Source organism: Sparassis crispa (assembly GCF_003851025.1).
Source record: "Sparassis crispa DNA, contig_000008F, whole genome shotgun sequence".
NCBI classification, from domain to species: domain Eukaryota; kingdom Fungi; phylum Basidiomycota; class Agaricomycetes; order Polyporales; family Sparassidaceae; genus Sparassis; species Sparassis crispa.
The window spans coordinates 1,536,321-1,552,845 of record NW_020939755.1 but is presented as its reverse complement, the minus strand read 5'-3'; the positions used below and the strand labels follow the sequence as shown (position 1 = coordinate 1,552,845).

Genomic DNA, 16,525 nt, shown 5'->3' with positions numbered 1-16,525 from the left:
TCCTCGGAACCGACGGACTGGTAGCTTTCTACATCGGCTCTGCATCCCTGGCACGATCTACAAACTTGGCACCAATACAAAGATACGACGGTAAACCTGCATGTTGCAAAATATCAGCAGGACAAGAAAGTCTTGACCCAAGACCCAAGAACCTGTGCATCCGATCAGCTCGTGAATGAGTGGCATGGACGCCGATGCATTGATCAATCACTCGGAGCCTTTGCACGTTGTTCGACACGGCGGTAGAGCGCGCCTTGTGGCAGGGAGGTCCATCACAAAGCACAATGCGAGCAGTAAACCCCAATTGTGCCAACATAAAGTTTGTATGATAGAGCGCCACAGTAGCAACCGCCCATCCGCTGCCTGCTGATATTCCACGTTGCGAGGCGCCGAGCGCGCCGCCATCTGATGGCGGGACAGACGACTTGTCACACTATCCACGACGCAAACTGTGATCCCAATTCGTGCAGCTGAGAGTATGATGACGCACGAGGTACTTGGCAGACACATGGGGCACTGTACCTATCGATATCATGGTCCCTCATTTTGGTGCCGAAATTGCTCACATCGGTATCGGGGTGACAGGCCTACCTCGACAACCAATTCCATCAACGTGGTGTCCCCGATCGCTCCGAGTTGAAGACAGGGGGATTCAGGGCATGACTGCTCTGCGCGCATGCTTTGAGCTCCAGTGATAAGTAGATCCCGACCTTACAAGACTGAAGGTGGATCTGCGAACTGACAAAACGAGAAAGAATACCAGATCTAAATGTGTGGGACTCGACCAGAAGTAAGGGTGCCTCCACGTAGCGATGCGTGTGTGTTGCAGGAGGATGGACTTAATTGCCCGACCATAGTCTCCCGGGTGGAAGTCAACCGTGGCTCGGAACCGATGATGACAAAAATCCAGGCTGCGCTAACATATCATTGGGTTTGGAGTCATTTCAGAGACGCGCCTGCGTCTCGTCGCGTCGACAGAACAAGTATCATACGGAACAGCCAGGTCCTCGTGAATAGCCTGGGAATGGCAAGCAAAACTGCGTGATGCAAGCTCGATACTGACTGAGGGTGAAAATAAGCCTAAGAAATAGAGGTGAGGCGGCGAGCCGTGAGGCAGAAGAAGACCCGGAGAAGATAGCGCCGCATTGAACCAGGTTCTTAAACTTGTACAAAGCGGCGAATACGATATTTTCTACTCACTTGGTACTATGCGTCTTTATGCGATTCGTCTGCGAGTCATAACACGTCGTGAACTTCCCGACGTTCCTTACGCATAAGAAAGAAGACCGCAAGCCGATGCGTTCGAAATGGTGGGCCAGGCTTTGAGACTTTGACCTCGGTTTTCGATAATAGGTTCGAGTTGCAGACTGCCTGTATGTAGGCAGTCATTGTCATTGGAAAGGACTTGGATGGACATTCGTGTAGTATTAAATTAAGGCAGGTGCACCTCAAGATCGCCCAAGAATCAAGCATTTCAGCGCACCGTTTTCCAAATTTGAGCCTGACGGAGGAGTCAGGCCACATACGGATGTGATGCCCCTACGACAGTCACTGAACATAAACACTCTGGCCCATTGAGCACTCAAATTTCCGAGAAAGTCGGGTTGTGCTTCTCGAACTCTATTAGACGCGTTAGGCTTGAGGACTTTAAGAGGACAAGCAAATATGAACGGCGTAACTCTGCTTAGTATGGTGGAGTGCACAGAGGTAACACGATTCCACGAATGCAAGACTGCGCGAGGACGTACGATGTTTTCGAAGATGTTTGGCACCGGACGGCGAGCTGCCTGTAGCCGTGAACCGGATCACGTGAGGGTGTTTGCGTGTCGGGCATCGGACTGGCATCGGGCACGGAAGCTCTACTCGACGTCGAAAGCATTGACCATGACGCGTAATTCCCTTCCGCGTCCGACTCGAAGCCCGAGTTCAGACTGTTTTTTGGTGCCAGTAGCCGACTTCTACGGCGACTTTGTCCCTAATAATTACCACAACGCTTACATATCGCCGGCTTGTCGCTCCTGGCTTGTCCGTGTTTTAACTTTGACCGACTCCAGACTGTTGCCGCCCCACGCAGGAGGGTAAAAAATGCCGTCCTATGAGTCTCACATTCCCTGTCATACGCAGGAGTTCACAAACCTCCGGACTCGGGAACGAAGATTGACACCACCATCCCCGTCGGCCAGCTATACTTTGACAAGGCCATGTAGCATATACACAGCCTGGTCGACGTTGTGTATATTAGCTCTTCACTGTATGGCACAGTAGCCCATTCTCCTGACACAGTGGCGCGTAGTATTTTACTCTAGCCCGTCCTCAATGTCTGCTCCATCTTCCTCAGGGTCTCTAGAGCGAGGTAGAGCCTGCTTGAGATGTCGGTACGTGGATTCAGCTGTCTGCTACACATTATTTCATAATGAACTATGCCTGCAGCCGGAGAAAAGTGGTACTTCCATTGCTCGTTCGTTTTAGAAATTACTCAATGCAATCCTTAGCGCTGTGATGGGGGCCAACCTGCGTGTGGACAATGCATGCGTGCCAACAAGATAGACGAATGTGAATACACATTCGGTGCTGGACTTACGGCGACTCAGCTACTGGAGCAGGAAGTAGTCCGCCTGGAAAGTTGCATTGCGGAACTCCAGAACCGTAGTTTTGTGATCACACTGCGTAATCCCTATGAACAGGGAGAATCTGGATCCGTACCGACTCAGACGCCTCTCAGTCCCAATCAATTAATAGTGGATTTCTCTCTTGAACTTCCGGCAAATATGACGGAAGTTGTGTAAGTTACAAAAGCATACCTCTCAGCTCATGATCCTGATGCTCGATGCAAGGTTAAACTCCTTTCTGGAGCACGCTTCACAAGTTGGCTTTTTCCTGAATATTCAGCGACTACTCAATTTAATAAACTCTGGACCTGCTAGTCGAGAGAGGGCTCATCCTCGCATCCCCTCCGTGTTGCTAAACGCCATCTACCTTTTAGGCCTCGACTTTCGCCGCGATGCTCATCTAGAACCGTTCCGACTACGCCTGCTCTCGTATACACTGCAGCAACTTCCCTCCGCTGTCTCTAATGCACGATCTTTGACCATGTCATATGTGCTCCAAGCCGAAATTCTCCTTTCCTACTATTTCTTTGATCATAATCGTGGCCTAGAGGGTGCTTACCACTCAAATGCAGCGATTGCCATGGTCTTGGCTTGGAAATTGCACTTGATAAGGAGTCCACAGAACACAATAACCGCATCGGTCGCCCTCGGACAGGCCAATCTTCTTCCTCCATCGGACAAAGTCGAGGAGGGTGAAAGGATCAACGCTTTCTGGGCAGTCTTTGTTCTTGACAAATGCTGGTCTGTTGCTCTGGGTGTGCCCTCAGGGTTTGCAGACGATGGATCTACGGGCACACAGATCGACACCCCGTGGCCAATGACGAACTACGCGGCTGTGAGTTACTTCAAAGTCATTGGGAGCCGTCTCTGACAAAATAGCGATTATCGGGATAGCTACCTGCAAATTTTCAAAGCATGCGTACCGTACAGACTTTCATGCAAAATATCCCCGCTCGTTTGGGCTCGGAGCAGAGCATCCATGCAGCGCAGGCGAAAGCTTCGCTTCTGTTTGAAAGGGCTGCGCGCCTGGCTTCTCAGTGGGAGTTAAGTGCGTATCCTCTTCGCCTTCTCCATGCCTTCCCGCCCAATGTTGACGTCATTTTCGTCGGGGTGAGATAATACCAGCATTCAGGCGAGCTTGCTCTTTCTCGACAACTGCATTGAGCGATTCAAAGCGACGTTGCCAGCGATGGACGGCATTTACTCGGCGCGGCCAGACATTATTCGTAATCTGTTGATGGTCCATACTCTCGCCCATTGCGCCACAATCCAGCTGCACACACCCGCTGCCCAAGCATCAGTCGCTTCGAGTGACATAACTCTGACTGCGGCCGAGGCTGCTATCAGAGCACTGCAAGGGGTGAATACTGATGCGATAGAGTTTATCACACCGATCATGCCTGTGAGCGTCCTGGAGCTTGGGTTCTTCTTCCCCAGCCTTTCTGACCTGTGATACAGGTTCTGTGGACCATGGTCGCTCAGGTGATATCGCGAAGGATTGTCAGGAGTAGAGGATCGGACCGGGCGTCCCCATCCGCTGTTCCTGGCCCTGCTGTTCCTGGCCCTGATCAAGCATCCCTACTTGCCTCGTTTGACCGCATCCTGGTTGCGATGCAGAGGTGGAGCAACACCTCCCCTCTGATGAGTAAGTCGTGTCGTGGCATCTCTGCGCATGTCCTGACGCAGTTCTCGTGCCCTACAGAACATCAGCAGACAGTCCTCCATCAGGCTCGTGCTCGGGTCTGAATGAGTTTGCGCTCGTCGTGCGATTGCATATTTTGGCGTCGCTGAGTAGTAATTTGATAGTCATGCGGATGGTCCTTTGAATTTCATACCTCACGATCTAACGTGGCACCACACGATGATATCTGTACACACCAAGTACACACAGTACGTATGTAGGAACACCTACGCATTCTTCCTTCCTAGTATATATTCTACTACCTGCATTTCGTCAATATGATGCGGAACTGCACCATCGCGTGGCTCGCGCCGTGGTATTATTAGTACATAATATTCCAGTGAGTCTGTCGACGCGTGTTCCGATACCTTGTCTGCGACGGGCGCTATGACCAACGTCCTTGCTCGCAATGCGCAAGCGGAGATGGTAGATCGTGCACGACATACTGTGGAGCTCCTCCTCGCGGGAAGACTGCAGCAGACGCAACGCGCACGCGGGACGGTTCGTCTGCGTCTGTCACAGTTTTCTACAACTCTCACTTCCCGATACGCATGCTTCCTCGCGCTGCCTTAATACCTACTCGCCGTCTAGCAGCGATAATGCACGGTCGTAGCCTGCTTGTGATTGCAAACACCTCAGTTGTGCTCTCAGGAATACCTGTTCCACAACATCCGCAAGGAAGTCATTGCGCGGCTCAGGTTGGCGACTGCATTTATACACAACTGTGCGTAGGCTCCCTTCCACTGGCAGCCTCTAGTACTACGGAAGACAGACATTCCTTCTTATAAATCGTGCGTGATAGATTCTCCACGGTGTGGCTCGGTCGTAGCTCATATTGAGGTGTTGTAAATAGAACTGACTGCAGACATCAAGAGGCAGGCGAAATCATAATTTTCGACACCGTCCTCAAAATCTGAAAGGACCCCGGGAACCGGGGGTAGGGTACATAGTCCTTCCCGTTTTAGTCTAGCGCAAGGTACCCTTCCTTCCACTTTTGTCCAGCGTGAGATTTGCATGATCAACCGACGTGCCCGAGACGCGTCTCGCGCGAAGACGATACACCCAGACTGCACGCTCAATGTATTACGGCGTAGCTAGCGTACAAAATGAGGCAGAGACATGGTATGTACTAAGATCCGGAAGATACAAGAGGTGGGCGAGATTAGGATTGGGGACTCCTTCCTCCATGGGGGTAACCTATGGTATTGGCTTTCGGGGGTGATCCTGGACAGTCGAAGGGATAGAGTCATGCGAGATATTTGCATGTGAAGCATTTGCACATATGCTACTGTCAGTCTGGCTTATATACATGTTAGCCTATGGGATGTCACTCAGAGAACAGGTTCACGTGATACTGTAGTACGTCCTCTCTTGGTATTCAACTCTCATTGCATTTCCTTATTGTTCTGCCTCGAACTACCACATGACTACCCTATTTCTTACAAAATACACGTACTCAGACAGTAATCTGGAGAAGTTGTGGAGGTGGAAGCTCGTTGAGCGGAAATTTGGCCGAGAAACAGCGAAAATCGCCAGAGTGGCTGAAAATGGACCCCGGACACCGATACCATAGGGTACCCCCTTGGAGGTGTGTGTCCCCGATCCTAATCTCGCCCGCCTCTTGGCAGACATGCACATTTGGGACGATCGCGAGGTGGCAGTTAAAATACTGACCACCCAGTGTGCTGAAGGTGTGCAACCGCACTTGATGAAGTCGCGCTCTTCGAATTTCTTGACCATGGTGAACAAATTTGTTCTTTCTTGCTGCTTCAAATTCTCGTCAGAGATATATAGGAGCTCTAGATTACTGCTCCAGTGCTCATCCGGGTCGCCGTGGCTAGCAGGGTACACCCCTGATGAGCCGGATATAAAGATATTGGCATCTTTCCGAGTAGCATACTTCAGTTACGCGTCACAGTGATTCAGACACCCCTGGCTGGCGTAGTGACATCTGTTTTATCAGGATTGCCTGGAACACAAAGTAGAAGGGGTACCTACATGCAGACTGGTCTCTTTTCGATACTTGCTAAGCAAACGATGTGCTTACGCAGTTGGCATCCCCTCAGCCACCGGTCTCTGAAGGTTTTATGCGGAGCTTACTACCCCAACTTTTGTCTCACATTGTCCATATATCTCCGAGAAATATCGGCTGTGAATACACTCTTTCCCCATGTGGTTTGGAATCCTACATTCCCGAAGGATACGTCCTAGTAGTAGAGTAACGAAACAACGACACCTGTACTAGTAGAACGTACGCATGCGCCTTATATATCTTTCCTTCCAAGTATCCTACGGCCTGAACCTCGTCAATATGGTGCGGAATGGCACAGGCATGCGGCTCGGGCGAGGCGGGGTATTCTCATCCTGCCTCGCAACAGCAGGAACGGGCGTGGACGCCGTCTTCAACAACCTCTTGGGCTTTCCGATGTCCTGCTTTGCGACACCAGGGCGCGCGCCCTGGTAGGCCATTCCGGACACGGCCTGCGAGCTCCTCTTTGCGGGGAGACTCTGCCGCATGTTGATGGAGCGCAGCGGTGCGCGCCGCTGATCCGCAAGCAGTGCCGGCGTCGGCGTCTGTGGGCTGGGGCACGTCCCGCGCCTGGATGCGCTTCTTGGAATTGCGCGCACCACAGGGTGCTTCGGGAGCCCGGCGCGAGCCCCCTTTGCGGGCAGCGACACCGCTGCAGTATCTGAAGCTGGAGAGTAGGACTGCCGAAGAGGAGAGCCCTGGCGCAGGACAGACCGCCAAGCGATTGGTGAGATGGGTGAGACGGGCTCGGTAGCGACGGGGTTGATGTGCTGATCGGACGAGTGCTCGTGGCGGTTGTGGACGACGGAGAAGCGGACGGTCTTTTTCTCCTTGAGGATCCCGCGGACAGGGCGCAGTGTTGTGCTGCTTGCAGGGCGGGACTGCGGCGGTGTGGAGTGCCGGCACTGTGAACATGAGAAGATAGCGTCGGAGGGGCTCTCGAAGGGAACAGGCTCGTGCTCATCGAGTTCGTCGCTCTGAAGCGACTCGTCGGCCTGCACTGAGTCTTCGGCTCGGTGCAACTGTGGCCTGTGATCCGGCGTCTCGATGATCACAGTCTTGCGCCTCTGCTGCTTCGAGGTTTCAGGCGTTGCCTCCGGTGCCGGCGAGCCAACTGAGTTAACGAATGTCGCCGAAGAAGCCCAGGAGAATGAGTCGACCTCGGCAGAGAGTTCTGTGTCATTTATATGAAGCACAGATTGGGGAGAGTTTTTGCCGCTAGGTAGGCGAGCATCGCAGATATACTGATCTAAGAGGTCCTTAGCGAACGCCCACTCGTCATCTTCAGTAGTCGGTGTCGTCACGGAAGGCTGCGAGCAAAGCACCGTGCGCCAGCGGCCCTGCGAATGTTCCGGGTTGATGGGTGGAGACAAGTTGAAGTCCGGACAGCGAGATCTTAGGTCGGCGCACATAGCCTCGAGACCCATAGAGAACGCAGTGGGGTTGACAGAGAATTCAAAGGTCGGACTAGAAGACGAAGGAGAGCCCAGGAAGGGCGATGGTATGCCAGGATACGCATCTAGTTCTTGCTTGGGTTTCCTGATGTTGACCGTGCTCAGCGTTAGGGGAGGGGGCACCTTCTTTCCCCTGCGAACAGCTAGAGGGACGTCGTACGCAAGACTCTGCGACGATTCCAAGGAAAGAGGTAGAATCGCGGTTGAATTGGAGACCATGATTGTGGGCACTGGTAACTTGAAGGACTCGACCGTGCCTCCGTCTGTGCCCGGGTCGCTCTGCAAGTCCGCCATTGAGATGCCCATAGTAACGGAACACTCGACACCGAAGTCGGGCGAAGAAGGCACTAGCTCGTCGTTCACAGTGATGGACAGTGAAACGGACACCTGGCCACGACGGCTGCGTAGCATGGCCTTCAAAGCTTCACGTGGCAAGATCGACCCTTCGGCGATCCAGGGCGCGGGAACGAAGTCTACCTCTTCCTTGAGATCACTGTCTTGCCATGGCACATGGTTCGGAGGTGGGTAGGCACGTAGAGTAGCCTGATATGATCATAATGTTAGCACGAGGCGTGCTGTGAAAGCTCGCACGTACCGCCCATTTGCTGACGCAGATGGGTTCCAAGAGCATGGTCCTCAAGCGCGGTCCTGTCGGCACGGTGATAGTAGCCCTCTCAGAGTATTCTAATGAACTCCCGAAGGGAGCCGGTTCCGACGCGAATATTGGAGCAGTAGTGAGATTCGTGAATATGAGGGGTTTGCGGTCAGAGGGAAAAGGAACGACATCATTAAAGGAGAGTGCGCTGTCCAAGGCAGACAGGGTAGGCGTCGAGACAGAGAATAAGGCATCTTCATCGTAGAGGAGATCTTCGGCCTCGAGTAAGGTGAAGGAGCTGAAAGATCGTACAGTCATGTCGTCTGTATCTCCTGGGCGGCCCATGTAGGCTGAAATCGCCATGACTGACCCTTTCGAAGTACGTAGAGCGTGTTCTGTACTTGGCTGAAAGATGGTGAGTGAGCAGTTGGCGGCTGTCCTGGATAACCCCCTCGACGCCGAGGCTGACACGCCGCTTCACCGACAGATACATTTCTTGACACGTCTGTCGCGCGTGCTGCAGCTGGTGGCTTCCGATCTTATAACTGACGAGAATACATGAACAAATGTGTGGCGTAGACGTTGGCGACGACAAGTAACAATGAATTAGCGGGAAGCAAGTGTACGAGCGCCTGCAGTGAGCTGCAGTGAGGACTCGAGTGCTCGGACGCGAAGCGCCCGTCTTAACTGCATCCGGTCTCTCCACCGCTAAGCGTGCACCGCTTGTTTGACCGCCGTCGATTTTGCTTTAGCAGGCTTTTCTTTCACAGCGCCCACTCTGGGAACTATAACTGACTCAGCCCTTGTGTTTCACTCTTCTACGCCGTCGGCGACACTGCCTGCAAGGCTGTCCTCTGATTCCCGGTATCGTTGACGGTTCATACCCTGCGCACTCGCACTATTTAACTCACACCTCTACCTTTAGAGTCTGGAATAACTTATCAACATCCATTTCGTGGTATGTATTCATACCGTGAAATTTGTTTTTAGGATGAACTCTTTTCATTATTTGCACGTCAGTCTGAATGTCTTTGGGCATGTTGGATGCTAACTTCGCTATATCTGACTTTTTCTGGCCGCGAATTTCTCTGAATGTTATGCTCACCAGTTTTTGTCCAGTTCACTCGTTACTGTCATCCAACCCGTTCGGAATCTTCTCATCTTATCAGCGTTTTCCCTGGTGGGTGCCCATTATTCTCGTGTGGGGTTATAGCTCTGTGATTAGTGTATTTCTCTTTGTGACGCGTATGATACCTTGTGGTATGCTTGCGAAAAATACTTGGAGAAGAAATCTGTCGTTTACCACGACCCTCCTCTGTTACCACTTCGGCATCTTATAACACTTGTATCCCTGCCTGGGTTTCAAATGTACTCAGAGCTCATTCTTGTTGCACAACCGACTTTGGAGACGGTGACTGATGTACACCAGTCTTTTTAGGCACTCAAGTACAATGTCGACAAACGGCGGACCATCTCTCACAACAGCAGCAGCTCCAGCACCGTCTAGCAATGGAGTCCCATCACAGAGCAAGACCGGCCTGGTTCCTACCAACAATGTCATCACGAAGGACGGTATGACCGTTCGCGTTCGCATTGAGCCCACCTTGACTGTCGATGATGTCGTGCGGCAACTTTGTATCAGCCTCAAGTTGAAAGACCCACCCGCCATGTACGCACTGAGGGATGAATCTGACGAGTTTGTCACGAACGACAACCTGAGGAAGAAGATTAAAGCCAAAGTCAACCTCAAGTGCGTGGGGGTCCGAGACCTAGTGCACTGATCTTCACCTGACTGCTGTCGGCACGTTGTCAGGCTGGTTAGCGCACCTGCTATTGAGGCAGCGGAAATAGTAGAGAAACTCAGCGTGAGGGACAACAAACTTGGTCTCGCGTTGACGTCGTTACGGAAATATATTCGGGTAAGCAGCATAGAGTGTTCCTACGCGGGACAACGTTTGACCAACACAAGGATAGGAAGAACAATTTGCCAACGAGTTTCTTCAGCGCGACGGACTGTATGAACTCATCGAGGTGATCAGCACTGCACACGGTAACACTCTCGCGGTGCGTAGGATAACGCCATCTTCCTCCTACACCTGACCGAGTAGAGAAATCTCAGTATGCTCTCACAGCCATGCAGAATTTGATGGAGCTCGACCACGGCTGGGACACTCTTGATAATACCTTCATACTAAAGATAGTACAGATCCTCTCGTCCAAACAGTCCCTGATCAATGTCTGCCGACCTGCCACCGCGATCTTGAAAAAGCTTGTAGAGGCGTCTCCCGTGAGCGCACCGGCTCTTGCAGCAAGCTCTAGCAAGGCACCCCCTGCACCGCCTCCGGGATCCGTCTACAGATACGGATTTGAAGTCGTCTTCGAACAGATGCGCAAGGAGACGCAGATGTTAGCGACCGTCGTAGATCGACTCGGGAGTGCCGATACGACCATGGCGCTGTACAGGTTCGTGATGAACTGTTCAGCCTTGATACGTCGTGCTAAGCATTATCCTTGCACGACAGCATGATGCTGATTAATTCGCTCATGGCCCATGCCACTGAAAATCAATGGGAGGAGTTCATCGCAGAGATTGAGAGGCTGAACGTACGGAAGGCAGTCATTGTACGTTTCCTTTACACGGTTGATCAAACCCTGTCCTGAGAGGCATCCCAGCGCCTGATGTCATCTCATACGATTGAAGACCTGACCTCTTGCATCTTGGATTTCCAAGCAAACATGATTCGGGTGGCATTTCGCAGGAAGATGACTGCTGTGGAGCCCGAATTCGAGCCCTCACATAGCGCTGCGCTGAACTACATCTGGTCGAACAGCAAATTACCGGAAGAAACCGACGCACAGGGCACGTTGAAGTGGAGAAAGCTTGGCTTTGATACCGAAGACATTACACAGGAGTTCCGCGAAGTTGGGGTGCTCGGATTGGATTCTCTGGTGAGTGCGGTGATGTCTGCATGGACTGAACTCTGTTGTAATACCGCGCCACCATCAGCGGAACTTCGTCTCCACGGATCCTGATTACTGGGCTAAGGTATGTTCGGTTATATTCTGCCTTCCGCCTGAAGCTGACATCACTCACCAGGTAGTCCAGGAACAGATTAGTCGCTCAAAGGAGCGGCGATGTCCCATTGCGAAGGCGTCAAATGAGGTTGCCGATCTGCTGTCGGAGCATTGGGCGATATATGCCCCTGGATGTATGTATATCAGGCGAAGCTGTGGCATATAGCTGACGTTGTTGCACCAGACTCCACGTCCACGACGTTCCAGCCATTCTTTCTGAACCTCTACAAAGTACATGCACTTGCGACACATTTCTTCCTGCGGATGTGGAACGAGAGCGGTGCTTCAAGAGGCGACTTTCCTCGTCTTGTTGCACTAACACGGAGCCAGTAGGTCCTTTTCGCTTCTCCGACGTTACCGCGTACTCAGCTGCGGGCTAGGGTAAAAGTAGCATTGCGGCGGGAGAATATAAGGCTCTGGCACGAAGTAGAACAGGATTTCCTTGAGTGCGAATACCGTGCCGTTAGGGACCGCCAGATGCAAGAGCTCGAGATGGAAGATGATATCATGAGCAAGGTGCCCGTACGGTGAGTCGAATTTGCCTTCTACTACAAGTTGACCCTGAATTTCATCGGTAGGAACATGCGCGCCAAATTGTACAAGGAGTCCTTTGAGTTTGTGCGTCAGCAACGTATACATTGCTTGCTAGAGGGCGCATGGTTCATGAACGCTACACCAATCACGACCACTATTACGCGGGACACCATGCGGCGGCCTACCCGGCCGTGGCGGTTCATGAGACTGGTGAGCTGTCCTCCACCTGGTAAGGGAACAGATGTTGAGTCAAGGGGCGATAGGACAATGGAACAAAGTATCTTCATTACGTTGATAGCGCGGTGAAGTTTCCTGTGCGGAAAGGTCTGGAGGACCTTCCCGAGCGGATCGATGTGTCGCTCATCAACGAGGTTGCGACGGGGACCTGTGTGCCATTCCCGAACACTATCCTCGACACCATTGATCTGTCTAACGGTTCCTTATCGCCGCTGGCGGCGTCCCCTCTTTCATTTTCGTTGCTTACTGCTGGTGGTTCGTCGCTAGCGGACCAAATAGCCCCCGACCAGTCCAGATGGGCGGACTGGACGGACGGTTTGAACATGCTCAGGCGAGTCGGCGGCCACGTTGCCTCGACAGAAACAGAAGTGTTCGTCCAGGCGTTGACGGAGATCGGCCTCAAGATTAAACTTCTAGGTGCGTCTTCGTTTCTTTTCTCTGCGAAGGGCTTCAGAACTCTATCTTGACATCGGGCCCCCTTCCAGATCTGTCGGGCGAGAGAGTAGAGATTCCAAGCGGTCTTCTAGCGGGCCCACCGCCGTCGAATAGCGACTTCTTCTTCTCGGACTTGTCGTATGCTTATGATACCCAAACGTAGTGCTCGATATATCCTTACTGACTCGTAACACCTGATTTGCTGTGGATCTAGTTCCTATCTGTGCGCCACCATACCATACCGTTGTCTTCGCTGCGCTGCCTGCACGATACATGTCATCCTATACCTCCGATGCTTTTTGCAAAGTGCCGAATAGCAAAGATTTTGGAGACTAAGTATATAACGAATTGCACTCGTTAGATTTCCTAGTTCGTCAGTGTACTGCTGAAAATGTGTAAATAAGCAGTAAACTAGATATCGCTGGCCTCTACGCTACGGCTGGAGCTCGAGGAGAACGCCGCGCATTCATGTCTACAGTTCCTCGTCAATAGAATAAAAATACATGCAGTTGGATGCAGAGGCCCGACGGATGAATGCCGTCCAGGCGCGAAATGCAGTTGATGCAGAAACAATGTGCGTGCAGTGCGAGATATACAAAAAGTGCGCGAAAGCAATGCAAGTGAGTAGAAGGAGCGGGGGTTGAACCCGTGGGGGATGCTGGAAAGAAATAGAGCAAAACATCCTCTGGGTGTAGCGGGTGTGAGGGTGTCGAACAAAACTATGTGAGATGGAGCAACGTCAGCGTCAGCAGCAGCACGAGCGATCATCTAGTGGGCGTGTCCGTTGAGGACGGGCTGCGGCGGATGCCGCGTGGCGAACTCCTCGCCGGCCTTGAAGAACGGCTCGAAGATCGCGCTGGGCTTCCTGTAGTCGTTGTGCACGACGTTCACGAGGAGGTACGTGTCCATGACGTTGGTGATGAGCTTGCGGCTCGGAGAGTCTGGCTCATAGTAGTTGGCCCACTGGCAGCCGAGCTCGTACGCTTCGTCCTGAAAGTAACGTCAGAGCGCAGCAATGAGCGCAGAGGCTCAAGGGCGAACCTTCCATGCCATGAAGCTGATGGCCTCAACGATTGTGGGCTGGATGATCTCCTTGCCCGGGAACACGCCCCACGTCACGGCGTTAGGGCCGTCCGAGTGCGTGTTTGTCCTGAGGTCTCCACGCTTGTTGATCACGTAGTATGTGATGTTAGTGTCACGCTCTATGTGTGGCAGGAGCAACTCCAGTAGCTCGGGTGAGACGAAGAACTCCAGATACGCCTGCGAGCGAGCTGGGGTTAGCGGCAATTTCAGAAAGATGGATTGGCATACCTTCTGGTAGACGTATCCATTCGAAGGACCCCACCCGTGAACTCTGTCGTCAGACCTCGCACCATCGACCGCCGGCTGTGAGTTGATGGTCAGAAAGCCGTACTCGTTCAACTTCGCCAGCTGCGTCGCGATGACGGAGGTCTCCGACGACGGCATCTGGTCGGACCATGGCAGCGCAGCGAGCTTCCCCAAACAAAACTGGCTGAACAGCGCTCCGAGCTGTGCGGGGGTTGTGGGATGGTCCCAGAGTTTAAGCGCTTCTTCTTTCTGCAAACAATGACGGTCAGCGCGACACACGGAAATGAGCCTGGCAGCGACACGTACCGTCTGCTTAATCCAGATACCGTAGCCGTCCAGTTCACCGTAGGCAGGACTGCGAGAGTCACCGAACCGACCGTTCGGGTACTCGTCCCAGTTCTCCGTCCGCGAGAGGTACGACTTTGTCCGATTGGCCCAGAATATGGGGCGGATGTTCTCCGCACGCCGAGATGGGGTGAGGGACTGAGGAGAACAAAGAGGCTCATCAGATCTAAGAAGCAATTAATTAAACTCTCACGTACTTGCCGCCAGGGGAGAGGCTTGAGAACCTCAACACGCGGTACGAGGCTCAGCTCCTCGAGCAGCATTCTGGTAGCTTTCTCCAGGTTCATGGTGTAGAAGTGCAGACCCTTGATACCAATGTCCTCCCGGAGGATGCGCCGACAGATCTCTGCGACCAACTTGGTGCCGATCGCGCGGACCTTCTCGTCATTGTTCTGGTAGGGCTCCAGAGCAACCATGAATGATTTGGGGATTGAGATTTTCGCGAGCGACGTCGCTTTCAGGAACCCGTTCCACGTCTGCACCGGCGCAATGCCTGGCACAATGGGTACCGTGATGCCTGCCGCTCTGACGGCCTTCACCCAGTCGAGGAAGATCTCAACGTCATAGAACATCTGCGTGAAGATGAAGTTCGCGCCAGCGTCGATCTTCGCCTTCAGGTACTGCATCTCGAGGTCGCGCTCATCTGGAGGGAGCGTGTGGAACTCCGGGAAGCCGGCGACGGCGATGTCGAAGTAGTCACCGTACTGGTTGCGTATGTGGCGGACGAGATCGACGCCGTGGACGAATCCGCCCTCGACGGCTTCCCACTCGTCCTTGCCCATGGGTGGGTCACCGCGCAACGCTAGAACGTTTCGGCAACCGTGCTGCTTAGCTTCCTAAGGATGCATTGGCATTTCCATGAAGATGGAGAGCTGGCTACGTAATGCATTATGTCGACTCACCCTCAGCGCGACGTCGACCTTCTCCTTCGGCATGTTCGTGCAGGTAAGGTGCATGCACGTCTCTATACCAATGAGACTCTGACATGTCTTCACCATCTCCGAGGTGAGGTCAGAAGTGCGACCGCCAGCATTCCTTCTTTCCGTCAAATTGCCTTATTCCACGCGCACAAACCACTGTGAATTTGCTCACCATGTAATGTCGATGAACTCAGGTCCCAGCCTACGCATTCGCTCGATACGGTCAAGCAAATTTTGGAGACCCTGCATAATGCCAGATGAGCGGACGGCATCTGTGAAAGCGTAAAGCACATACCTGCGCCGTCCGTGGGGGAAAGTACTCGAAGGACCACCATACGCGCCCTTCCTTGTTCGCCTGGTCGATTTTCTGGCTGATTTTCATGATTAGAGAGACGGAATGTCGAGAGTAGGAAGACGGGAATTATATTAGAGGTAGATTTTGGTTAGTAAGAGACATGCAGCGGGCTGGGAGAGAGAAGCGCAGAGTCTGGGACACGGCGAGGACGGTATCCACTGCTATATATAGGCGACCGATTTGTAGATCACACCCTCCAGTCTTTTACTCTCTTCTCCTCTCCAGTCATCCTACGGACCGCTCCCATCATGGACAACGTGGGATAGTCGTGAGACCTCCCACACGTCGAATTCTCTTCAGGGTGCTCGCGACGATAGCATCATCAAATTCAACTCGGACCGCAGACAATCACTTTCTGCTCGGCAGGACGATACAGGATTCGCCTCAGTGGACGTGGTTGTAAACTACTGCTCTCTGTAACTTAACTGCAAGGTGCTCTCTGTTGAAGTGTTGAAGTTCCTACCTGTTACCTGATCTACCCCGCGTAAGTCCGTAGCCCGGGTAACTTGCTGACCACTTTCCTCGGTCACTTTCGCACATACCACTCATGCGTGCATAAAGCAGGACAGTGGGCAATTGAGATCTTCGTCCCCTTTGGGGCGGTCATGACTGCGGCGATGCCCGCTTATTGGCAAGCGTCCGTGACACAGTGCCAGTGTACACTCTGACATCTGTATATGCGCCGTATCCTCGAATCCGCAATTGTGACAGGCTGATGCGCGGGTAGGGTGCGCAGGTTCCGTTATTCATTTGAATCGTGGATGATTATTCGAAATCACAACATGTACTTACGTAGCCTGTGTTGCAATCTACGGGGCCGTCTGGTGAATATCAGTAATTCTGAGCCGATGTGCTCTCAGCCAAGGAGTTGTTTTTACACATGATTTTACGCGCTCAGACGAGCTCGCGGTCACGGTAGAGAAAACT

The 16,525-nt window shown here is 52.7% G+C and overlaps 4 protein-coding genes across 4 annotated transcripts; 2 read left to right on the top strand and 2 right to left on the bottom strand.

The window, feature by feature from the left end:
- Positions 1–2,316: 2,316 nt before the first annotated feature.
- Positions 2,317–4,355, top strand: SCP_0905350 (hypothetical protein; the record flags this gene model as incomplete). Its single annotated transcript, XM_027761767.1, has 8 exons — positions 2,317–2,375; positions 2,431–2,443; positions 2,493–2,782; positions 2,835–3,444; positions 3,504–3,657; positions 3,725–4,011; positions 4,068–4,254; positions 4,312–4,355. The coding sequence occupies 8 exons, from the start codon at positions 2,317–2,319 to the stop codon at positions 4,353–4,355; spliced, it is 1,644 nt and encodes a 547-aa protein (XP_027617568.1).
- A 2,224-nt stretch (positions 4,356–6,579) lies between these two features.
- SCP_0905340 (hypothetical protein) lies at positions 6,580–8,686 on the bottom strand (the record flags this gene model as incomplete). The annotated part of the gene is made up of 2 exons (XM_027761766.1): positions 6,580–8,316; positions 8,369–8,686. 2 exons carry the CDS (start codon positions 8,684–8,686, stop codon positions 6,580–6,582), a joined length of 2,055 nt encoding a protein of 684 aa, XP_027617567.1.
- Positions 8,687–9,359: 673 nt separating this feature from the next.
- SCP_0905330 (hypothetical protein) lies at positions 9,360–12,812 on the top strand (the record flags this gene model as incomplete). Its single annotated transcript, XM_027761765.1, has 17 exons — positions 9,360–9,383; positions 9,488–9,548; positions 9,798–9,869; positions 9,937–9,940; positions 10,011–10,118; positions 10,182–10,287; positions 10,343–10,432; positions 10,488–10,831; positions 10,891–10,990; positions 11,042–11,317; positions 11,376–11,414; positions 11,466–11,577; positions 11,628–11,772; positions 11,824–11,970; positions 12,022–12,187; positions 12,241–12,631; positions 12,700–12,812. 17 exons carry the CDS (start codon positions 9,360–9,362, stop codon positions 12,810–12,812), a joined length of 2,298 nt encoding a protein of 765 aa, XP_027617566.1.
- Positions 12,813–13,417: 605 nt separating this feature from the next.
- Positions 13,418–15,625, bottom strand: SCP_0905320 (Methylenetetrahydrofolate reductase 1; the record flags this gene model as incomplete). The annotated part of the gene is made up of 8 exons (XM_027761764.1): positions 13,418–13,639; positions 13,691–13,909; positions 13,961–14,227; positions 14,285–14,461; positions 14,521–15,159; positions 15,226–15,358; positions 15,416–15,486; positions 15,539–15,625. The coding sequence occupies 8 exons, from the start codon at positions 15,623–15,625 to the stop codon at positions 13,418–13,420; spliced, it is 1,815 nt and encodes a 604-aa protein (XP_027617565.1).
- Positions 15,626–16,525: the final 900 nt, after the last annotated feature.